General features: G+C 43.2%; 1 protein-coding gene across 2 annotated transcripts in view; it reads left to right on the top strand.

Annotated features, from left to right (window-relative positions):
- LOC119177243 (nephrin-like) overlaps positions 1–25,649 on the top strand; it is a 710,418-nt gene that overhangs the window by 492,453 nt on the left and 192,316 nt on the right. For both annotated transcript variants that reach the window (XM_075878328.1, XM_075878329.1), the window contains exons 6-7: positions 11,285–11,578; positions 14,859–15,140. In XM_075878328.1, coding sequence (XP_075734443.1) covers positions 11,285–11,578; positions 14,859–15,140 — 576 coding nt within the window. The remainder of the gene's footprint in view (positions 1–11,284; positions 11,579–14,858; positions 15,141–25,649) is intronic.

The raw sequence follows: 25,649 nt of genomic DNA, 5'->3' as shown, positions 1-25,649 counted from the left end.
ATATATATACCGATAACCCAATTGTCGAGCCTGTAAACAAAGGCTAGTGGAGAGTCCGATAAAAACGAACATGTCTGAAACCATAGCACCGTTAGGAATAGAACAAAACAGCAGTTGTAGTATTTTTCATAAACAAAGATGTCAATGTCGACTTTTCTCATGAATGGAAAATAATAAATGAACAAATAGGTACCTTACATTAGCGTGCCAAATAATATGTTAGTGTCTACACACACATACATTGGACAGATACAGTGCTATTCTCAAGAAAATATACAGTACAAATATGTAATAAAACTTATGTAGCACGCAAGACGTGTCTATAAAGCTCATAAATACGTACATAGCAAAATGGGAGTAATGTGACCATTCTTTTTCTAGTAATAATACACCAATGGATGTGGCGCGTCTAGCTCTAATTGAGCAAACTGACTCACGTGATAATAATGGCTTTCACGCATGACGTTAAACATCGTTAAGCTGCAGTCATGTCAGATGCAGCAAGTATTTTAGTGTGCGTGAGGGTAATGCCCGAACCGAGTGAGTTGCAGTATTTTTTGAAGCCGGCTCATTCTAAGTAATGTGCTAATTGCCTTGTAAACACGTAGGATCAGTGTTGCCTAATGGCTATGGCCTTATCTAACTTTGCTTCCATGAGCACTTACTAATGAGAGACCAATGTCAGCTAATTTTCAAAGGAGCAATGGTACAGCGGTGTGCCTCACCAGGGGCTCAGTGGACATGAATGTCCTCCTGCTAATGGCTGCGCATGACCAGACAATGGAATCTAGATGTGAATTTTGCAGAGAAATTGAACAAGACACTCTTAAATTGAAGTACAGTTCGTCTGTTAAATTTGTTCTGTGTTTTTAGATATGAATGAGATTTTTCTCGGAGCTGAGATCTTCCATAACCTAACGCGCTCGACCCCCCCCCCCCCCCCGCGCATGTACTAACTCTGCTCCCTCTCGACTTCTTGTGGCACACTGGGCGGGCGCGCCACCTCCACTTCGTTTTTCTTCTCCCGTTTCTCTCTCTCTCTGCTACAGCTGCGCGTTCGTATATATTGACGCGTGCACTCGCTCTCGTTGCACTCTCCTTCACAACGGCTCTATGAACTGCAACGGTGGCACCAGTTGTAGCGGCATCGGTAAGGTAAGCTATGAAAACAACGCAAGCTTTGAAAGCATTAGCGCAAGCCTTGCAAGCAGCGCAACACCTCTGAGCAAAACAGAGTTTGGGGCACAGAACATAAATGGCAACGCCGGCAAGTGCATCCATAACTCTGAGCTCGTGTAACTGAACGTTTACGGCAACGCCAGCAAGTGAATCTCGAAGCTGCGAGGCAACGCGAAGCCTAAGCGCAGCGGAAACATTTAGCTGAAAACCCCTAGGCTGCAAGGCAACGTGAAGCTGAATGGAAACGGAAACGCCGAGCCCAAGAGTCCGAGACTGTGAAGCAACGCGAAGCCGAAACGCCAGAGAAGTGCCTAACCACAAATCTCGAAGCGACTAGGCAACGCGAGTCAGTGGCCAGGACAATGAGACGTTCACAATGATCGGGAACTGACCACAATGATCGGGAACTGACGGAGCTACCGCACGATTCAAGCGAGAATTTCTCGAATAGCACTTCAGATGCAGTCGTAGTGCGTGTGACCGGCTTTGGTTCGACAACAGCCTGAGCAAGGTTGGTAGCATCCAAAGCGAACAACATTGTAACGCCGCCATTGGCGTGTTGCAAAGAGAGTTTCCGGACTGCGGCGACGTCTTGCAGTTCAACGTGTGCTCCACGTGCGAGGAAGTGTTAACGTCAGGCAAAGTCCTCATGATGAGCGTGACCCACTGCTACCGCTACCCACCGAAGCCCGAACACCTACCCGAAATGAGTGTGGTCGAAGAGCAGATCATCGCCGCTCGCCTGCCGTTCATGAGCATTCGACGCCTGACACACGGCAATGGCCAATGAAGACGGATTGGCTGGTCCAACACATAATATCCGTGTACGGGATGCGCTGTATATCGTATGCCTTCAGACATCCCGCAACCATTCTAGGAACTGGTATAGACCTGGTCTTTGCCAATATTGCACCAATACATCTGGAACATCCCATGGAACAGCATCAACCATTGACGCTATACTTACCGACCATGCACCCGGCTGCTGTCTTCAAAGCGCCGCGTATAGCGACACGGGGAATCACGTACTTTACCTAAAATAAACACGCAACAACAGCACGTACAACCGTCTTTCTTTAATTCTCATAATAGCAACATAGTATTTACACAATCTGCCTCTAAAGGGATCCTTGTGGGGATGTGAAACAGCGCTAGTTGTTCACTTTGTGGTGCGTTGAATACAGACCCAGTAATACATACAATGAAGAGGGGGTGTAACATAAGTGGTGCACACCGCTTCACGCATACACGACTTCACGCATAAATAAAACATACACGGAAACATACATGTGGAACAACAATGCAAACACAAGTGACACCCAGCCCTTCTTCTCATCCCCACATGACTTTCTTTAGTGGGAGATGATGTATTTTTTTGTTTCTTTTTATATCGCCGTGTCAAATTTAGGCATATGTATGCGCGATAATAACATAAAGTAGAAGTCAGTGCTCGTATGACGTTGAATTCCAGTCCTGTGTTGGTGTCACAAATTCGCACATATTCTCGTATACGAACAAATTTTTTGTTGTTCCTACAGTACGTGAAATACTTTTTTACGGTAAACTGTATTAGACAAAATATCAAATACAGTTTCTCAAATATATTTTGTTTGTTTTAATGACTGAAGCACTAAATATCACATATTTGTACAAAAAAGAAAACCTTTCTTCTTACTTCCTTATTGTAGGATCTTTGGGCTGGAGCCCGAAACCACGTGATTGTTAACATTAGGTTACTGTTGTATAATTCGACGAAACGCTTTCTATACGGTGCCCTTTGACCTATAATTTCGCACTACACTTAAACGTTCATACTGTAATATGTTTTGAATATCGATTGGTTCTTGAAGATTTTTGTAGTGAGATTTTATTGATACATTTTTCAAGGGAAGCTGAAAATTAAATGCATGAAAAAATGATAATAGACCAAGAAGTTTTAAAAAGAAGTAACATATAAGATGCTCCATCAGCAACTCGCTTTATTGAGCAATATTGAAGTACACTCCCATGGCCCATTTGCACTGCTATTTTTTCATCATTGACTGCTGTGACCACGCCTGACAGCGATCTTTTCGCTGCGAAACCGATGCAAGCGTGAACTGATGCCTCAGCGGCTCTGCAACGCGCTTATGATGGCATGATGGAACACGGTTTGAACATGTAGAGAATAAAGTAAGATCTCCAGATATATCAGCCAAAATCCACTTTCGTGGTCGCATTATTCGATTTTTGGCGCAAACACAACAGGCGAAAGCACTTGAAAATGCATTGCTTCCTTCTTGAAACGTATTATTCAGAATCTTATCAACGAGAGTCTTTAGTGTATGATTGACAAAGACATGATACATCTCGAAAGCTGTGGTATATTTATTTTGTGTCAACATCGGCTGCCTAAATGTGACTAAATACCCACTATTTAAATAAACAAGTTCTGGGCCATCATTATATTATTGCGTGTTTTGGCGGGATTTGGGCGCAATACACTGGCTTAGTAAATGAGCAGAACTCCACCTGTGCCTCCGTAGGCCAAGCAGAGCTTTTATCTCGTGTTTTCACACAGTCGGATATGAAACGCTCGCATAGGAGCTTGCATGAATTTACCGCATAGAAAATCCAAAAGCCGTCGAACCCACGCAATCTCAGCTGCATGAGGCATACTCGTGTTTCATAGGTACAAGCTGTGGAGATGGTTGATTAACGACAGCGTCATCGTTATGTGTTTACTAAAAGCGCCTGATTATAAAAATAAGACTGATGTTGGGCTTGAGAAAATCCCGTTAGAGCGCTTCAGCTTTCCGAGGAGAGAGAGAGAGAGAAAGAGAGAGAAAGGAAAGGCCGGGAGGTTAACCAGATATTGGCATCTGGTTTGCTACCCAGCGTTGGGGGTGGGGAAATAGTGGCAAGAAAGAGGGGGAAAAATTCAGTGTGATTTAGTAACGCCTGCTATATGGGGTAAGAGGGGATGGATGCAATTCTTCACACGTGCATTTCGGCAACGCTCCGCGTGAAGTCAGGGTTGAATAATTAACGAGAGCAGCTGCCCACATGCTCATTGAGACTAAAGGGGCGCTAGGTCAACAGAATGGCCAACTTTCTTCCGAGGCAAATATCCGGAGCCTATGCGCATGTAAATGAGCTCGTCGATGCAAAGATGACGTTACTCCTTCGCTATTCAGCTACATGATCCTGGACCTGATTTTCGACACCAGGTGCTGTGTATAGGTTATATCCCGCCGTGCTACCACAATATCAAGTAGATCTGATAAGTAAATTAACAACCTCGTCGAGTCCATCTGCTCCACCCTGAAATTAAACCACCGCATAGCACCGCACGTATAGACGCGACGCTACTAAGTTTTAAGATGCGGGTGTGATTTCCAGCCGCGGCGGCCGAATATTGATGGGAGCAAAATTCCAGAACACGCCCGCGCTCATAGGTTCAGGTGCGGTAAATTACCCTATAGGTGGTCGACATTAAAGCGGAGTTCCCTCTTCGGCGTTCCTCATAACATATAGTGATTCTGGCACGTAAATTACCAGCAAATATTATTTCATAATTCAGTAGCCCCACTCTAAATGTACTTAAGCATTCATAAAAGCAACAAGAACAATAATCATAGAGACTAACACTCTGCTTCTTGCAACACGCAACTTTCATGCAAAAATTGTGAGAATGGCACTATGCTGAATTCTACTAATCACGTATTGTCTGGAATCCCGCTGTACTCACGAGGAAGTGAATGAATGACTAAATCGCTAGTTCTTAGAGACCACCCAACTCTCAACTCTGTTTTAACAGTAGAGCTGTTCTAGGACGGGGCCTGAGTACAGATGAGTGTCTTGGCCAGATGTCACGCTGTGGCAAGTAGTACGTTACGTAGTCATATCTTACTGGAGTAACTGCCTTGATCATGGATGAAGAAGTGGCCCCACAGAAAAATGGTGAATGAAAGCCACTCATTTCAAAAAAGTTTCCAGGAAACTTGCCATGAAGCTCATCTGAAGTGTGAATAGGGCCTAACGGCACCATAGAAAGTGAGGATGTGGCAGGGGCTGCCACAAGTTCTTGCCTGTGCATGGCTGCTATATAGATATAGACAGTCCGACAAAATCATGAAAGAGAAAATCTAAAGCAAAACACGTACACGAGAAGTTTAGACCGTTTTTTCTGCAGCTTTCACAATGGGTGGAACTGCGGTATTTTTAGAAATTTGGTTTTGGGTGGGTGTGTCGTCAGTGGTACGTACAGGGTACTATTTCCTTTTTTTACATAATTATGTTTTATTGAATATTCTTTTATTATAAAGCAATGGTTGTGCTCCCACACAAGCTCTATCTCGAGATGAAAATGCCTTCCCGCTGCTATAGTTACTTTCAAAAGGCTATCTAACGCTATTTCGTTAACTAATTTCTCTAGATGTAGGAGATAACAATTGATGGCATACCAGTCACCTATAAGTAAAAAAATGATTCACGTAATTTCAGATATTCATCATCATATTTAAATGGTGATACTGAAACCGAGTGCGATTGGCGTGTGAGAAAGGTGACTGCTCTGTTATGTCACATCAGAACTTCCCGTGACAAGATAGTGACGAAAGTTGAATATAGATGCATAGTTGCGCGATCTAGCCAAAAACAATGCAACCTCTCTCAAATACAGAAGTTGACAGCTTATTTTATATATGCGTGTCATATGTAGTGTTTATAGGTTGATTTTTTGTTCTAGAAATAGGCGCAACACACTCTCCAGTATATATGTTTGTTCTTTGGTGTAAAGAACATTTTACTGGTGCGTAGTCAAGAACTTAGACCTAATATTATTGTTATGAAGACAGAATTTTATATATTACTGTTTCCATATACTTTGACCAGGATTCAAGGAAAATGTGAATTTAAGGGCTTCTGTTTTTGTTAGATTCAATAGTAATTTGAACTAACAGGAAAAATTGCCAGTGGAAGTATAAGAGACGTAATTAGAACCAATCATAATGCCCTTTTAATAACATGCCCTATACTTTCTCTGTCATCACTGTCTGTTAGTTTTCAATATTATTGGGTCATGCTTTATAAAAAAAACTGTTTTTTTCAACAAAATGCACAAAATTTAGGTTTGCCTAAATTTCACATAAGACTTTCACCCGAACTGGATAACGCACTAAAGCCAGAAATTGTTCTAGTGTTTACTAGCGAGAACGACTGAAACTTGAGCTGGTTGGTACGAACGTATGAAAAAAAAAGTTGGGACGCCAAAACAGACACAAAAGAACAGATCACAACGCAAACGCGCTTGTGTTGTTCTCACCATTTTTCTTGTGAGCGTGTCTGCACACAAATATTTGTTTATTAAGTAGCAAGTAGTTAACTTCTCTGACCTTGAGACGCTGAAAAGAAGCCACAAAGTTTAGGATCCATCATATATTTCTATAGTAGTAAAGCACAAGCGACGCAATATAAAGTTCACGGGTGGGCGAGCTACAGCTTCTTCGATTTCATTATCTTTCTTTGGGATGTGTATAGGTGGCTGGCTTGTGCGAAATGGTAACAATCGGTGAAAGTGGTTATCTGCACACTGCTGGAAAAGTCAGTCTGTATTACGTGGGACCGGAATTAATTTAAGGGGAGCCAATGATGTGCACTCAGGAACGGCTTGCCCACTACCCACAAAGTATGTGTTTGTTTACTCTCCCTTCGTTGTTTATATCTACACCCACGCTATACGCTCTTTTAGGGTATGCAATCAAAAGAGCGTATAGCTCAGTTTAGTTTATTTCTTTAGTTTGTCTGTCAATTAAAAACTCACCATCGTGCATAAAAGTCAAAAGAACTCGACTATATTCAATATCAAGTGGCAAATCGAAATAATTGAATGTACTAATGGATGTAATCAACCTCGCGGTGATACGCACGGAACTGAAGAAGCAATCATTTACCTTCTTCAAGCGAACATGCACAGTACATTGCTGACAAGTTGCACAAAACAAACAAACAAACAAAAAAATTCCGCCATATCCACGAAGTGAATGATGATGAGTGGGCGAAGCTCCGGAGGTAAACCTGGTAAACCATGAATCCTCTGTAGATTTTGCCCACTCGATTTTATTACATCGCTCCCCCTAGCGTACGTCGCCGCACTAAATCGAACGATTGCCTTCAACCAATGACACGCGCCATATGTGACATCATTCCTATTTTATGAGATCTCGCGTCTTTCATCAACTACAAGTACCGCTTTCTAGCTTATAACATCTTGCATCTTTTCATCATCAGCTATAAGTACCACCGTCTAGTAAACACTACAAGAACTAAACGAGAGGTGGCTACATACAGGAGACGGTACCGCCATCTAGTGAACACTGCAAGAACTAAACTAGAGGTGGCTACATACAGGGGACGGTACCGCCATCTAGTGAACACTGCAAGAACTAAACTAGAGGTGGCTACATACAGGCTACAGGGGACGCACAGCCCACGCCCTAAGGAGCTTCGCCCCTAAAAACCGGCAGCCTGCCAATACAATGGCAGTGGTTTCATCATGCCTAAAAGACTTGAGTGAAGTTATTTACGCGAACAAGCTGTAGAAGAAAAGATGACCTTGGCATGAAAATTTAAGGAAAGTACGTAGCTATATTTTCGGTGGCCTACATGCCCTAGAGATAATGAGCACTAAATAAGGTCTGTAGTTAGTCGGCTGAAAAGCTGCTCTAGGTGAAGACATCGCTAGCTGCTTTTCCCCCATGAAATTCTGAGACCGATACATTTATTTCTGGTGGCAAGATACTGAGTCTGTGAAAGATGACTGCTAGAGACGGAAATTGTGATTCATGGAGTGAAGCAGAACGTCGTTAATCTGATGTAAAGGGCACATATATAGATGTATGATCGCTCCGGCTCCGACACCCACCTTTCATATGTAATGTTTCGAAACTGATATGAGAAAACACGTAAGCTTGCTAAACGAATGAAAACAACAATACAGGGTGATTTTCAAAAGGGCCTCCGTGCGTTTCACATTGATTCATATGGAAGGATCGTACAAATGAACTCGTATTTCGTACGTTCATTGGATCTCGTCTAATTGCCGACAGCATTAAGCAGCAACTGCATATTACTCACGTCTTTAACGTAGTTTCTATGCGTGTTTGTGTGTGTACAGCATGAACATCGCTTACTTCCGTTCTGGATTTTTTTTTCTGGGAAGGGGGGTGTAATTTAGGAGCTTCCATGCACTTCGTGATCATTTCTACCAATGATCTGGCAGCTTTGGCATAAGGCTCTCAATTTAATTTAATATGCACTCGACAGATGAACACTTCAGGACTACCTTTACGCGATGTAACTTCCTGCATACAGGCACGGTATAATTTCACAAATTCACAACCTAGACGTTTATAGCACAGGTCGCTCAGAAACGTGTGGTAGTGGCACTCAAATGAAAGAGCAAAGTGTGTTTTTTTTCATGCACACGCAGAGCGAGTTAGCCTGATTCATACACGTTTGGTGAAAAATGTGAAATTTTGATTGAGTTAGGCTCCGTTCTTGGCAAAGTGCAAATTGAAAATCCAAATAATTGTAGCAAATCAGTTGTTATTGAGCTTCGTGAAATCTAGTTACGATTTCTTCATATGCATTCTGCATCTCCTTTTTTTTTGTCATGCGCCTACGTTTCTTTCCACTTTGCCTCTCATCCTTTTCCCATTTCCCCCTCCCCTTAATGCAAGGTAGCAAACCGGATGCCGTGATCCTGCTTTGTCACCCGGCCTTTCTCTGAATTTATTCTCTCTCTCTGAGTGTCGCCTTCCGTACTTTCTTTTCTTTTAAATGCGAAGCATTTCTTAGCGAGCTTCGGCGACTTTGGGCGTATCTATCTATCTATCTATCTATCTATCTATCTATCTATCTATCTATCTATCTATCTATCTATCTATCTATCTATCTATCTATCTATCTATCTATCTATCTATCTATCTATCTATCTATCTCTCTCTATCTATCTATCTATCTATCTATCTATCTATCTATCTATCTAGCCGCTTACGTTTGCGTGCTCTCAAGGTCACCCCCTTAACTTGGCGTGAACCAAAACTAGCATGGGAGTGTAGCATAATTTGACGAATATAACGCGCTGGTCAAGACATGAATAATGTGACAATACCATCGCGTACGTTGTCAAACATTTCCCGCCAGACAGTGGCACATACCCACGGGCAGGTACGTGCCGCTGGTACACGGGTATGTGCCGCATGTGATTGACACTTAATATCTAGCCAGGAATGATGAGAAGACACTTGGACAATTCTAACGCTCGAGCGTTAAGAAATACCCGACATCGTTAGAGTCGACCCGACGAATTCATAAAATGAATGTCAGGGTCCCAGCTGGAATGAAACCCAAGCATTCTGCGTGGCAATGAAGCATTTTGCCACAAAGCTACGCGAGGTATCGGAACTACTTTTCAAGTGGACGCTAATCTTCGTGAAACAGGCGATAGTGGTTTCAGTGCTGCCAACCCATTTTTATAAACTTTACATATGCACTGCATTCATACAACCGCCACTTCGGGTTAACGTCAGCTGTGGTTATGTGCCATGCACTGAAGTTTATTTATGTAGCAGTGCCAAGGGCCACCATTCTCGCGAGCATCAGCGCTTCATATCAGCTTGTGGTGTTGCTAATGCACATGCATGTTCCAGTTGGCATCGTTGCACAAATGCAAACGACTGGTTATATAAACGTCTGCAGTTTTTCAACAGATGTCTGTGCATGCAACATTAGCACATATATTTAGCATCAATGCATGACATGTCGCTCAATAAAAACATTGCAACACGGTCACTTTCTCTCCGCATGCTTCGCATAACGTCGATTCCCAGGTGCGTGAAATCTGCCGATTTTTTCTTCTTTTTCCACCAAGACTTAGTCATTCCAAACGTCTCTTCGAACCTAAAAAGTATGATTGCGATCTTGAAAATATATTTTAAACTGTGACTCACGCATAATACTATTGTCGTACGGTCACCCGTGAACTCCGTTTAACTCCTTAGTTTTTGCGTCTGCAGTTATTCGGTCCTTGGTACACAGACCGCACGACCGAAAGGTATTATATGTAGTTTTTCGCAAAGAGGATTAGGCGATCCTTTTTATTGACAGAATGGGGTACTCTCGTCCCAAGTAATACGTAGTAGCGAGAAAAAAAAATTTACAACACAAACAGCCTGAATCAACAATGTTGTAATACGCCGTGGTGGGTGGAAGTCACGGTGCTCGCCTGTTGAACTGAAAGTCGTTGATTTAATACGAGCCATGGTGGCCGCATTTCAATGCGGGCAAAATTCTTGGGCCCCATGCGGTGCCAGTGTGACTTAAAGAAAACCTGATTGTTTAAATTCCCCGAGTCCCCCACTACAGCGTTTCTCCTGATTATTTCCTAGTTTTTGCACGCAAAATCGCAGATGTAACATATAGTTAAGCTACGCTGACATACGCGACTTCCCTGCTCTAGTATTCGGTTGTTGAAATCACCGCCTTTCTTAGTTCGAAAAAAAAAAGGCCGTAAGCGAGTCGTAGTGATTACTGAAAAACAGGAAACACTTCAATAAGAACAACAAGCCTCTGTAGAACAATTGAGACTGTCGGAGTCAGGTCTTTCATTTTAAAAGAAAAAAGAGAAGGCAGACTAAATGGGAATAATATTTACCGGTTTTGACGGATAAATATCTTTTATAAAGACAAACAGAAAACAAAAAAACACAAAATAATGCGCTAGTAGCGATGGACACCTTACTCGTGAAAAACCCTTCCTAATGAAACGGTCTATGTGGAGATTCTATAAGTCTCTATAAAAATAATGAACAAGCTGTAATTTTTGCAGATTAAGCGTTTTCTAAATAAATGTTTTTGTGAATAAAATAGGTCAGTTGTGTCGTTTTGTGTTTTCCATTCTGTGTCGCACTTTTTCGCGGTTAAAGCCAACCCGCCCAACTTTATAAGCGACATCAGTCATTATAGCAGCCTGCTGGGTGAAAGAACCTGGCAAGGTTGCCCCAATTAGCGTTTTCTTTTCTACTGGGGAAAGTGACGGAAGCGTATCGGCTTCGTGTTGCAGTGAAGCCGGCACAGGTGCGCATCAAAGGATTGCGAAGTCCGGTGTCTGCCGACGTGGAGGCAGTGATCGAGTGTGAAACGACGGGTTCCCAGCCTCCAGCCAACATCAGCTGGCGGCTCGAGGAGACAACTCTGCGGGAGGCCCAGGTGCTGGCCAAGGGCGCCAACGGCACAGCCAGCTTGCTCCGTTGGACGCCACGGCCACAGGACAACGGCCGTCGGCTCATCTGCCTCGCAGTGAACGATCACTTTCCTCATGACGTCATCGATGACACTTGGAGGCTTGACGTACACTGTAAGTGTCAGGTAACTAAGGTGCTTGTGTAGTGATTGTTGTGAATCGGCGCTCAGTGAGTGTCCTTGATTTGAACTTAGTTTTTCCTTTTGTAAGTCCCTAGCCGCAAAAATTTTGCACACAGGCTGATGCTACTGGGAAATTAATCGTGAAGCGGGCGAATAATATGATCGGCAAATGATCGGCAAAACGGCAAATAACACTTTGAACTCGGTTAGTGTGGATGGATTGTAACAAACGTGAAGCGCTTACAAAGGTAAGGACGAGAACGAAGGAGAACACAAAAGGGGCACTTTCAAAAATGGCTTGTCTTAGTCCTAGCACATACACACTCCCGAGATCCACATGCCACAACAATACACGCTTACAAACTTGTGACCTTGTTATTGCTGTTGACATATTTGTGCACTCACAAAACAAATCAAACTGTTAGATGGCTCACTTATGTGAAGACACCAAAAGTGACAGCACTCTGAAGAGAAGAGAGCAGAAATACAGACACAAATATTACCAAATTTGCATTTTCTTCCCTAATATTAGTCGCGTTACTTTTTCCGCTTGAGCTAATAAAACACTCACAATCTTCTAAAAAACAAACAAAAATGTGAACCCTCATGTACCACAATTTAATCTCTCGCTACAGGCTGCAATCCATAGCGTCGTTTTCTGATGTTTTTGCAGTGCTCTTCTAATCTATCATTGGGGCAGCGGCTCGTCTGCCCGGTGTGCTGTTTGAAAGAGTAAACCACTTTCTGCACTTTGTAAACCACATATTTCGGTCTTTTTTTCCCGAAGTTTTGATGTGATTTATATTATTTGATATCATTAGTTCCTTGTCGTGTCACGTAATGCTGTATTGTACAGCTGACCTGAAACTGATGCCAACGTGGTCAAAGTTCTGCGAAATGTTCAGTAAATATGACAGAGGAGTTTTACGAGAAGTTGTCATCTCCCCATATGTGACACGAAGCTATATTTGAACTTTTACAGACTTGGCAGACAGGAAGCCTCGTTCCTAAAGGAAAATTCTTCCTAGTCTGAAACTGATTTCTTGTTAATGTTTTGTGAAAGTCATGTCCTAAACTCTCTTAACAAAACTAACTTTCTAAAGAAACAAAAGAACATAACCATATGGCCTTTCTGTATCCTTGCTAAAGGCGGCTGTGAACCATTCTTTTTTTTTCGTTTTTATAAAGCTTTCTCGACCATGCGAACTTGCAAAAAACTGCTACAAGAGTTTTTACGTCTATATATTTTTTTACACGCGACTCTAACCTATCGGCGTTATGAACGTTAATAAGCATCGTTGCGGTGGTCGAGTCAGCATTCCGAGCAGCGCTGACGATCTGAAGAGCAAAGCCATTCTTTCATATTTACATAAATAGCACAAACTAAAAACTCCAATGGACTGTGCAGACGTTTGGTGAGTCTTCTCAGTCTTTGAACAAGGTAAAATTTATTTCTAAAGATTTGGCAGTTAACCATGCTTTTAACCTGTACAAAGAAAAACACCCCCAGCGTTTTGTGGTTCTGAAGAAACACTTTCCTTCAGCAGTTAGTGTGTTGTACTTTTAATGACACAGTAATATGAATATTTAATCATAATAGAGGAGTGCCGTGACCAGCTGGAGTTACAATAAACATTCGCGTACGGTTTTTGTTGTTTTTTGTCTTTTCTAAACCAGCGGTTTAAGTAATGCACGGAGACGAGTTAACGAGGTTAATAACAGAAGCTTTGCAAACTAGAAATACCTTTCGCCCAACTGTATTACTCCCATTCATCACAGAAAACGAATTTCCTACTTAAAGATGTCATATCCCAAGATGTGACAGACAGACGTATATTGTGTGAACGCGTTATTGAGTCAAAGGCCAAAGAAGGACATTCCTCTGCACACGATATTTTGCCGTGGCATGTAACGTTGCTATGTTGTATAAGTGTGTGCCTTGTTTTAAGATAAAGCATTTGCTGAAAGGTAACACACGTTTAAAACTAGCTCTGAGTCGTCGCCCTCCTTTTTAAGAACATCTGCTGACACTACAGTTGGTGATGCACAGTTCTTAAGTAAAACAGCACAAAAAGGATATAGTTCCACGAAATGAGTTGAATTGTATATGTTAGTTTTGTCTTCTTTCTTGTGGTGTCGTTTTTTTTTTTGCCAAATCAGCCCTATGGGAACACAAACAAAACACGACAAATGAAAGACACGGGGCAGAGTGCTGACGTCAGTAAACGGTTCATTCTGGTGAACTTGCTTGCTTATGAAAAATCGTGAATATCAGACAAAATATCACCCGGAAAAAGCGAACATGAAAACTTGGAAGGCTTTTTCCGCGAACACGTGTGCCATTGCCTCATTCTCACGATTACATAACATTCATGCCACAAGTTCACAGTGAACATAAATATTTACAGCACCACCGCACGTGATAAAAAAAAAAAAGCTACGGCTTCTGAGGTTTTTCTGCGAGTACTACATTTGAACACACGTCTATTTTTTTAGGCGAAACCCGTGAAGCCTTCCTTAAGACGTAGTGGCATCGAAGAGGTTTTTGAGTCAATTGCATTGTTTGTCAGAGGGAAAAGAACATCAAACATGCGTCAAGTTGAAGAAGGGGAGTCTATGAATGTGTGCACAAGCTTCATAATCAAGACGAATTGTTAAGTAGGAGTTCCTTGATTTGGCCTAAGGAAAGGTGTGCGTCCGAGTCTCGTATACATAAAAAAATCTCGTAGGCCGTACTTTTCTTCATGTACTTGTTTAATACTGTATGAGGCTCTATGAAGCTTTTGTTAACTCTCAATATTTTATCTTGAAATTTCGCGTTACCTTTTTTGTCATAGCGTGTCGACAGTACAGATTTTTAAGAAAAAAAATAAAAGAAAATCTAAAAAGCATGTCATGCCAAACAAGTGAACACCATCTACGGCTGCCTCTCTAAACCGGTACTTTTGAATGGAAGCGGACATTCTACCTCTGCCTAATTGTGGTCTACATGCGCGCAGCTGCTAAATGACCACATATTGCAACGTACTAATCGCAGCGCCCCAAATGGATTTACCCTATTTGGCCATCACTTTCAATGCCTTGGTGGAGCAGCCACTTCGGTCATTCCGAGCCCTCTAGCTTTAGTAGGCTCCACTTTAAGAGTTTTGTCAACCCTGAAATTCGACGGGAACGCCTACAGAAGAGCTTTTCGCTACTCATGAACCAGAGGTAGTGCAGAAGAGCGCATTCAGTCACCTCACTAGCCATGTAAAGCTTCATGTGCTTCGCAGACAAACCAATCGTGGAGCTGCGCCTAGGCCAGGGCCTGGACTCCTCCGGTGTGCAAGAGGGCCACGACGTCTACTTCGAGTGCTCCGTTCGTGCTAACCCGTCAGTGAGCGAAGTCACCTGGAGCCTGGACGGGCGGCGGCTGAGTGGCGCTCGCCTCATCGTGAGCAACCTGTCACTAGCACTACGGCAGGTGACACGCCACCAAGCCGGCCTCTACCGCTGCTTGGCGCAGAATTCGGCTGGACAGACCGTCAGCAACTCCGTCCGCCTTCGAATTAAACGTGAGTGCTCTTTTCGAGCTGCGTGCAGTTACAGCATAGAGTGACAGGGAGAGCCCGTCTTGGTAGAAAGGATACTCAGTGCGAATTATTCGAAACTCTTCCATGGAAATAACGACGAACACACATTTACTTTAGTCGCTGTCGGTACATACACGCCCCCCCCCCCCCCCATTCGTATCAGTACAAGGTCACATACAAAAAAAGGAATATTTAAACACGAGAAATTCGAAACTGAGCCAAAAAACATCCATCTCCTGCTACTGCGCTCTCAAAAAACTTTAAACAGGTAACAAAGTCAGAGAGAAAATATTTGAAAAAACGGAAGAGGGAAAATAAAGAAAGCCAATGAAAGAAAACTTCACTGTTTTTTCGATGAGGTTTTCGTAAGGTTGCTTCTCCCCGTTGCTAGTGTAGACCCCACTAACTTGAGCTAGTGTTATGTCAGCTGTGGCCACCAGTGAAATCGCGCAATGTATTGGTTTTCACTTTTCGTCATTACAGGCTCACTGGTTTTACGCCTTACTTTTAATCTTTCGCAGAGAGCTGCAAAGTAGAGATTAGAAGGGTCGCCTTTTTATATGAAGTTACGACGTCTACTAGATAAACATTGCTGGAATAGCTGACCCGCAGGTCGCGGGATCAAATCCCGGCTGTGGCGGCGGCATTTTCGATAGAGGCGGAAACGTTGTAGGCCCGTGTACTCAGATTTGGGAGCACGTTAAAGAATCCCAGGTGATCGAAATTTTCGGAGCCCTCCACTACGGTGTCTCTCATAATCATAGGTGGTTTTGGGACGTTAAACCCCACAAATCAATCAATTGCTGGGATAACTAAGCGTCTACGCAACTTACGAGTCAACTCATCTTGGCTAAAGGCTCTACAACTATCACAAGACGTTTAAAGCATTCTCGTTTTCAGATGCTACAAAAATTTTACTTACAAGCTACGATCCTAGGCTCACTCCACTCCATGTCAGCATGGGCGCCTGTATAACTCTTATGAAAGCGTTCGTACTTGCGGGTAAAGACGCGACTAAGAGAACTTGTCAGCCGTCGATTGCCACAAAATGCAGGCACTTGAGCAGCAAGTGGCGGGTATTTTTGCACGGTACCAGGGCAAAGCCCAAACTCCAAAAGGAGTAAATAATAACCCTTCATGGATCGATGCACGGTTATCGCCTGAGGTGCCAAGCCGTGCATCGTTGAACTCGAAACGCCCGAGAACGACGTCTCCCGTTAGGCTCCAACGTTAAAGTAATTAAATGTGCAAAGGCAGGGATCCACCTCAACGCTTCGTCGAACTCTTTGATTTATTGACTCAATTTCGAAAGGTCAAATACGCTGGCTTGGAAAAAAAACTTCACTGTAAAAGCAATACGTCCCGACATTGCCTCTCGGGAAGTCTTCGAAATCCCCCTTTACAAAAAAAAAAACGCACTGCGAAGCCTTTAGGAACAGGCTAAGGCAGCTCATGTTCGTTCTCCCGGTAGTGTGCCGTCATTGATAGACTGCGTTTAAGTACCTGTGACCTCTCTCTAGCGAGATGTTTTTTTTTTTTCCTTCTTCCGAAGTATAGCGGGGTTGAAGTCGTTGGTGCTGGGACTCTTGCAGCGCTGCTAAAAATAGTAACGTAAGATATTGCGCAAATTAGCAAAATACGACCCAACAAGTATTACGGTACTCCGAATAGCTCATAAAACAACAAAAACGGTGCATACGAATCAGTGCTTTCCGGTTACTTGCTTCTTTTAAAGCACATATATAGGTTTGTGTTGGCAAAGATAGAATTTCTCGCTCACCATCTAGCCTTCTTCTCCATACTGTAATTTTTAAATAAAAAAAAACAAATATGATTTCCCCTAGAAAGTTTATTCTGAACTCTCGATGTACAAAGCAGTGACACTTTTTTTGTTGCAAGTATTAATGAGCATGCCCGAGGAATCCCTAAATCTTTGCTTTTCTCGAGGCAAGGATTTAGTGATTTGAGCTAGTTTACCTGCTTTTCATTGTCACCTTTTTTCACTTGTTCCTTATTGTGTGGCGGTGCTATATACCTCACGTGCTGTTGATTTCCACAGGCGCAGTTCTGTGAATTATTGCCTTTGTGCATTCAGCTATACGTATATAAGAAGGTCACATAGGAGCAATAAACAGTTGGTAGTAAGCCTTGCATGTCGTGTGTATTACTCGCGTGGATGTGTGAGTGCTTGTGTGAGTGTTTGCCAGAGTCAAGGTAGCGCTAAATTTTCACAACATGAAGATCGTTAGTTTACATACTGACGAGCTTAATTTGGCCGGCAGCACTATTTGAACAAGGCCATAAAAAGTTGCCAATCCGTAGTCCAGGCTCCTGCGAACATGAGTCGAAAGTTTCCGCGCAGCACGTGGGAGGATGCATAAAATTGAGTTTTAAAGTCAGCCAGCAATAGCTCGCTTCTCAACTGACAAATGATGCCACATACCCAAACAAAACTGGTCCCTTAACCCAAGTTACGGCCGTTCACTTATTTCAACATCGTGAGCTGCACAGTTATCGTGGTCATAGCGGGTTGCCGTGGTAGGTACAGGTTATCCCCAGCGTGCCAGTTCACAGAAAACAAGAAATGTAAATACTGAAGATCTTGACGTGCCGACCTGAGGGCGTGTCTTGTTGGCCCCTGGTCATCCCCCTACCTCCGTGGAGCTTTCAGCACTCAGCCAAGTATTCGTGATGTGCTCGCTAGGATGCTAAGGGAGGGAATGCGCTTAGAGAGTGTGACAATCTTTTTTTTATTTATGTAGCAATACTGCAGAGTAACTTGACGCCAAGCAGGAGTGGACATAAATAAAGTTACATTAAAACAACGCACCAGTAAGGAATGATACAATCGTACATAAAAAATCAACCCAACCAACAGTACAATTCAAATGCAACGATGTAAGGATACCTTTATGCAAGTATTTCCTTCAATTTAGCTATGAAGACTTCAACATTATGACTACTTAAAACTTTCTCTAGTAGTTTGTTCCAGGTGCTAATGGTTCTCGGAAAAAAAATAATACTCAACGATCACTTGTGTGCACTGTGTGGTGCTTAATATAATAATGACTGTTGATTTGTATCGAGTATATATGTATCAAAATACAAGTATTTTATTCTGCTTACAGCACTTATAGCTTTAAGTGTTACTAGAACAATGGAATTCATCATATCAGTCGCACTACCGGTGCATTTGTAGTTGTTACAGATAAATCTAAACATAGATCTTTGAATTTTCTCAAATTTAACTACGTTTTTTAGTCTGTTAGGGTCTGAGAAGTACTCCAAAAATGGAAGGACAAGTGCTTTACATGCAGCTAGTTTGACGTTGGATGGTGATTTTGCAAGCTTGCGTCGAATAAACAAGACTTGTTTAAATGCTTTGGTGCAGATTGTATTGAACATTCTAGTTCATAGTTTGTGTGATAGTAACTTCTAGATATCTAATAATTGCTGTTTCTTGTAGTATACTGTCATCTACAGAATGAGAATGGTGCAAAATGGTTCTCTTTTTGCATATACTGAGAACTAAACAATTATCAGCTTTTAAGAACATGTTACATATCTTGCACTAGTCGGAAACTTCAGCGAGGGCTTTCTGAAGCGACGTCGGATCAGCGTGAAATTTACCTGTAGTTTAGAGGACGCAGTCATCTGCAGAAATCTTTATCTTGACATCACTGAGTATTACAATTACAATATCGTTTATATAGACGAGGAATAAAATAGGGCCCAAAACTGACCCCTGTGGTTCGCCTGAAGTTACCTGAATGGTCACTGAGCAGTACTTATTCACCTGTACATATTGGTACCTCTCCTTCAGATATGCCAGAATGAACTGAAACAGTTTGCTATTTATTCCAGTTTCGTCAAGTTTATGTATTAGTTTATTATGAGGAAGTTTGCCGAACCCTTTCACGTAGCCCAAAAATACAGCCGCTCTCGGTTCTTTGTTGTTATTCGCAAGTGAAAAATTATTACATACACTAAGCAATTGTGTCACTGTTGACAGACCACGCCGAAACCTATTTTGGGCATCGGATAGCAAAAACGTTTCTTCCAAAATTGTGCTCAAGTGTTGGAAAATCTTAGGATTGATTATTTTACAGCTTGTTGAAGTGAAAAATATTAGGCGGTAATTAGACACAAGCCAGCGATCAGCTGATTTGTGTATAGGAAGAATACGCACCCCTCCAGTCTAACGGAAGCGAACACTGTGCAAAAAAGTGTTATAATTGATGAACAAGTATAGCGTAATCCACTCTGTGTAACAGCGCAAGAAGATCGTAGGGATGTTATCTGGGCCACCAGCTTTTTTAGCATTGAAATAAAGAAGAAAATTAAAAATACATTCTATGTGAACAACAAGATTCTGCATAGAATGAACCATTCAGGCTCATAACAACATTAGTACCTTTCAACGCATATACAGATTGGAAGTATCGGTTAAATTTATCCGCTACTGATTTAGCCTCGAAGACTGGTGTATCATCTATCAATATAGAATTACTACCGGATTTGTTGTCGCCTATACAGCCCCGCAATCATCCGGGCACTTTCTTGGCGAAATTGGCTAAAATATTTGTAAAGAAGGAGTCCCTATCTTTCTTAACCTCAGTTTTCAGTGCTGCACCTAATGGGGTAATCGTAGAGTTGTTCGAGGAACACAAACACTGCTGTCGGTGGGTGGTAACTAACATCGGCAACGATTGAATTGCCGTAAAACTCAATTTCGCAAAAGATGCTTTCATGTTCTGGAGTAGCCGATAAAACTGTCACAATTATGTTTCCCTTATTTACAATCGCTACGCGTTTGTCTGTCACATCTGAGTATTTTATAGGTTGGGGGAACTATTTTATTTTCAGTCACTCCAGCGTGCAATCAGGTCTCTGTCAGCAGAGTAACGTGTGGGTCGCAGTCATAAAGGAGGGCTTCAAGTTCAGCTGTATTATTTATGACACTTTGCACAATTTAAAAGGAGCCGTAAATGGCACGTGTCATTTTTTCATCATATAGATATCCCATTTGCAGTGGTTTCTTGCGTGGTTTCTAGCCCTGTTTGCCCCGCGTGCAGTTTCTCTGCCGCCGTACGGTGGTCACTGCAACATTGTAATGTGCATCATGATTTTCATTACCTCGTGTAGTGACACCGTGTGAATCCGTACCGGGCTCAGCAAGCTTGCGTCTTCAGTTCCTATCCTCATCCCACACATAGAGTAAGGTCTATTGTTAGAGGAAACACGAGAGCACGCGGCCGCCGATCTGCAGGGCGCTATCTCCTGGCGAGATTTAAAAAATTCACAGCTTTGCCGCAAAGGTGAAGCAATGAACGCGATAGCAGGAACCTTTAAGGTCACGCGCAAAATGACAAGCAGATATAAACGTGCCCCGCGTTTTTCACGCACAAATGACGCACGAAACATACTCACAGGTACAGATGAACACGAATAAGCGTACTCGCAGCTATAGATGAACGCGAATAAGCGTCTCAGTTGTTACTTTGCCCTGTCTGAAAAGCGCGCCTTTTTCGCAAACGGAGGATGTGCAATGATTGCAGTGACCTTTGTGCGATGGGTACATTCGATTTCTCCCCACTACAAGATAAGGGCGCGTGATTGAGCGTACACCCCCTTATTTTCTACGTGGGCCCAAGTACACGTGAGAGATGGGAGCCGCCGAAGCTGTCGCGCGCTCACTGTGCCATCTTGCTTATAATGATGAAAACACGATAGTCCCCCACCCCCCAGACATCCGCCAACGGCGGTAAGTGGTAGAAATAAATAGCTTGCCCTTTCAACGTCTGTGGAGGTGCGCCACGGTGGCTCAGTGGTAACACCTCGCATTCACGACGCGGAGGTTCCACGTTCGACTCCGCGCGCTGGAGTGTTTTAAAGACGATAGTCTTTCTTGGGGAACTTCTACAACAAAATTTTTATTGGTCTGTCTGTACATTTGTCTGTTTGTCCGCCCTAACGATACTTCAAACGGCACCGAACGGCCAACCCCATCCGCAGCGCCCCCTAATATTGCTCAAGGTTTAGCGTTCATAGTTCTGCGATTGTCAATTAAAAAGCAATGATTGCGCATATCTGAGGCGCCACAACAACGCTTCAATGTTTTGTATGTCTACCTTTATACTAGAAGAGGCACACACAAGGAACTCTAAGGAACGTAGCATTTAATCGCGCTGCGCTGACAGTGCAACGCCATTCTCAAAAAGGTGTTTCCAACGCTTTGCTACGACGTCACGGTGGTGGCACCCGCCCGTCGCTTTGCGTTCTACACCTTATCACCTCCTAGACTGGCGCGCACCTTTCTCCACGGGCTGCAAGCCTTCGTTTTCGAAGATAACTGCCATGTGGCACTTGTGTCTAACGTGCCTAGATGTGCTCATTTGCCTCCGCCACACGCTCGAGGCACTCTAACGCAGCGCCTGCAGAATACCATTCACCGATTTTCTTGCGCAGAACATCAAATAAACATTTTTTTCACTTTCTCCAGACGCAAGACTCTCGTCTTTCGACATTTACAGTGTAACATTTAAATTCAGGTCATTTTTTCTGGATATTTTTTCTTTCTTACGTTTTCATGTACATAGATACATATCCATATATGAGCATGCCATCGACGTTGACGTCGGCAGCAAAATCCAGCCGAGAGTCTCGATATAATTGATATCGCAATAAAACGCGAAACATGTGCACTGAATCGCAAGGGCCGTCCGTGTCCTGCGTCGTTGTGGTGCAGTATAGTGACGCAGTAGTGTCTGTGAAGTGTGGTAGCACCATGGTGTTATGTACAACGTGTTTGGAGGCAACGGCAGTGGTTCTTTTTGATTGAGCGGTGGGGAGACGATGATGGCGTCAGCGCGAAACGTCACACATGAAACTGTGGCCCGCCAAAAGGAAGAGAAAGTATGCGCGAAAAGTTGCGTAGCACAGGCACGAGCCAGAAAAAGAGGAGGACAGTCGAAGACGAGTCGAGGGCAGAACGAGATCGAGCAGGCTGGAGTGAAGATTCTGGGTTTCACGCGACTGCGGTGTCGGGCTCCAGACCCGAACGCCTGAAGTCAGGCAAGGCCAGAATGCTCCAACTGCTCACGGTGTACTTGTTGCGGCCGTGACTGTTCAAGGCCACGTCCCAGGTATTCAGGTCTCGACTCCGGTCCGGAACCGCCCATGGAGGGCGGAAGCTTCGGGGTGGTGATCACCTCCTCGGAATGAGCCAGCGTCGGTAATCAGCTGCAGTTCTTGCTAGGACAAGGGCTGCCTTGTCTGCCACCAAGCGTCAACGTGCTGGTCAGCTCGTGACTCCAGCTGCTGTAACATCGCCAGCGTCCGCCGGCTCAACCCACCATGCCACCGCCACCATCAACGCCACCGGTGACTGTGAATTTTCAAAAACATTGTAGCCGGACAACTTATAGCACATGTTTTTGTTTGTGAGCTTAGACTCGATGTGTGTACACTGCAACTTTTTTCTTACTCTTAATTTTGTTTAAAATTTCTACTTTTCCTTTCATACTTTGAATGGCTTCGTCATTTTTTAGCTCTGAAGCTTTCTCTACGAGCAACAATTTATTCAACTGTAAACCTGCATATGCCCCTTTTTGGGAAACTTTTTCCGCACGAAAAACTACTGCTCAGTTCTTGGATGAAGTCACTCAAAAAAAAACACACAGTGAGCCAAAAACCAAAATTGTCCATTTGCATTATGTTGCTGGTTTACTGCATTGAGATGTAATCTCACCATGGTGAAATGATTGCACTAGCGTATAGTCACTGAATTCGCCTCATGTAATCCGCCCCGACATTTTCAGACGCCTTGATGTGTTGTACATGGAATTCATATTCCTGCAGGGCCAAACTCCATCTCAAGACTCTGCTGTCCAGATGGTTCACCTGCGACAAATATTGCAAAGGTTGATGATTGGTCTGTACTATAAAGGTGGATTCCGTATAAATATATATAGAATTTTTCTATAGCCCACATGAGAGCTAAACACTTGCGCCCTATAGCCGAGTACTTCTGTTCTCGGGGCAATAACTGTCATCTAGCTATGAAACTGGGTATAAGACCAAGTCATGGTATTGCATAAGGACTGCGCCAATGCCTGTATCGGAAGCATCACTACGTACTATAAAGGGTCGTTTGAAATCCGGAGCCTTGACGATAGGTACTTGGGTGAGCGCCTTCTTCAGGACTTTGAAGGCTGTTTCCTCTCGCTGTTTATTATTTCAAATACCCTCAGGGTACAAACGTACATTGAAGAGGGGAGGGGCAAAGAAAGTTAACACGTAATAATAACTTGGTTATAGTTTTAAAAATACAGAAATGAATTATCACGATGACACTTTAAACAAATATCAGTTACAAGAACAAAGGCCAATGAACCAAAATGAATAACACAGGAATCAAAACACTGGACTGTCCTGGAAGAATTACAAGATTTTATCATTGGATGCACTGCCAAAAGAGCTGACCTTGTTGCTATCTTTTTTTCTTCGTCATTTTGGTTAGGGGCTGAGTCTCCTCCGCGTAATGGGGTATCACATCACGGTAATACCCAGTCACACTAAGGAACAAACGAAGTTGTTTCTTGGTCTCAGGTCGTAGAGCTTTTGCTATTTTTGAAATCGTGTCTTCCACCGGTTGAATTATTCCAGCTCCAAGTCTATGGCCAAGGAAAACTACAGACTTCACGCGAACTTCAAACTTGTGGGGCTTGATCGTCAGTCCTTCCTCGCGGATCCTGCTCAACAGATGCCGCATGGTTTCCGTATGTTTTTGCCATGTCTTAGTGGCGATGAGCACATCATAGATGTAGTGTACGACATTTGTTATGCCCTGTAAAAGGCGTTTCATTAATCGAGTAAAAACAGCAGACGCTGTTTTGATCCCAAACAGCATGTACAAGAAGTGATAATGTAATGATTGAGTGGAAAAGGCCGTTTTCAGTTTGAAATTCTTGTCCAGAGGCACTTGCCAGTATACACTTTAGTGAGGTCGAAGTTTGAAAAGAACATTCAAGTTTCGATCTCCGCAAACATGACATCTGTCCTTGGGTTTGGTTCCGCGTCGGAGATTAAGACATCGTTCATTCGGCGGAAATCGATGCAAGCGTGGTAGCTTTTATCTAGTTTCTTAACCAGCACCGTTGGTGCTGGTTAAGAAACCAGATACAGCTTGAGCATATCTCTAAGAAAACCAGTTAAGCTTGCGCATATCTTACACCTTCCCAATTACTTCTTTTGTGGAAAAAGGCAGTGGATATTGTTGAGTGGGGATGGGCTTAGAGGTAGTGAACTGAAGATGGCATTCTAATAAATTTGTTTTTCGCGGTATTTCCGAAAAGACGTCTCCGTGACTTGTCAAGATCTCGCGAAGTTTGTTACGCTGGCCTTCTTGGAGGTCTCGGCTAGGCTTAACCGCTTCTATACCAGAGCTAGCAGTAGCCTTGAAGGTAGGTATTGACGTATCGGTCTTTTTCTCCCCCACTACAATAAAGGATGCCGACTGTAATGCGCTGACAGGTTCACGTTTCTCATAACGCTTCAACATATTGATGTGGAAGAGCTTAGTATTTCGGCCCATGTCCAACCAGCAATCAAAGTTTCCTTTTTCCTGTGATTAGAAAGGGTCCCTTCCACTGCATCAGTATCTTGTTCTCTGTACTTGGAAGCAGAATAAGGGCGCGATCACCTATGTTCAGTCGACAGGTTTTACTTCCTCGGTCATAATACTTCTTCTTTGTCCCTTTGGCACGTGACAAGTTCTCTTGTGCCAACGATATGGTCTTTTCTAAATGATCTGTGAGGTCTAGGACAACACATACGTGGTCTTTACTTCTTCACGTATATGATCTCCTGTCCATAGCTCTTTGAGTATGATTAGCAGTCCTTGAACATGTCTGCCATACGACAACTCGAATAGGGAGAAGCCCAAACTGGTCTGCACTACTTCGCGGTACGCAACGAGCAGAGGTGCCAACAATCGATCCCGTGACTTGTGTTCTTTTTGAATCAATTTCCGCAGCATTTGCTTCAACGCACCACTCAATCGCTCCACCAAACTATTACACAAGGGATGGTGAGGCGTCAATTTAAGATGCTTAATGGCTAACAAATCGTTCACTTCTCTCTTTAGTTCCGATGGAACACATGACGGCCGATCGCACAGTATCTCGTTAGGCAACCCAATGCGAGAAAACATTTGAATAATTCCTCGGTGACTGTAGCAGAATCAATCGATGGTAGAGCTACCGCGTCTTGGTATTGAGTAGCGAAGTCCACCAGAGTCAGTGTGTATCGGTTCCCAATTACTGATGTGGACTTTAAAGGTCCTATGATGTCCGCCGCCGCTCTTTCAAACGGAGTGCCAATAAAAGGCATGCGACTAGCTGGGGCCTTTCCAACTTTGTTTTTAGGATAGGTCCGCTGGCATATGTCGCAAGAGCTTACACATCTTTTCACTGCCTCCTCAATACCAGG

This window comes from Rhipicephalus microplus, chromosome X (assembly GCF_043290135.1).
Source record: "Rhipicephalus microplus isolate Deutch F79 chromosome X, USDA_Rmic, whole genome shotgun sequence".
NCBI lineage: Eukaryota > Metazoa > Arthropoda > Arachnida > Ixodida > Ixodidae > Rhipicephalus > Rhipicephalus microplus.
The sequence above is the reverse complement of the archived record's forward strand: the minus strand, read 5'-3'. Positions and strand labels throughout refer to the sequence as shown.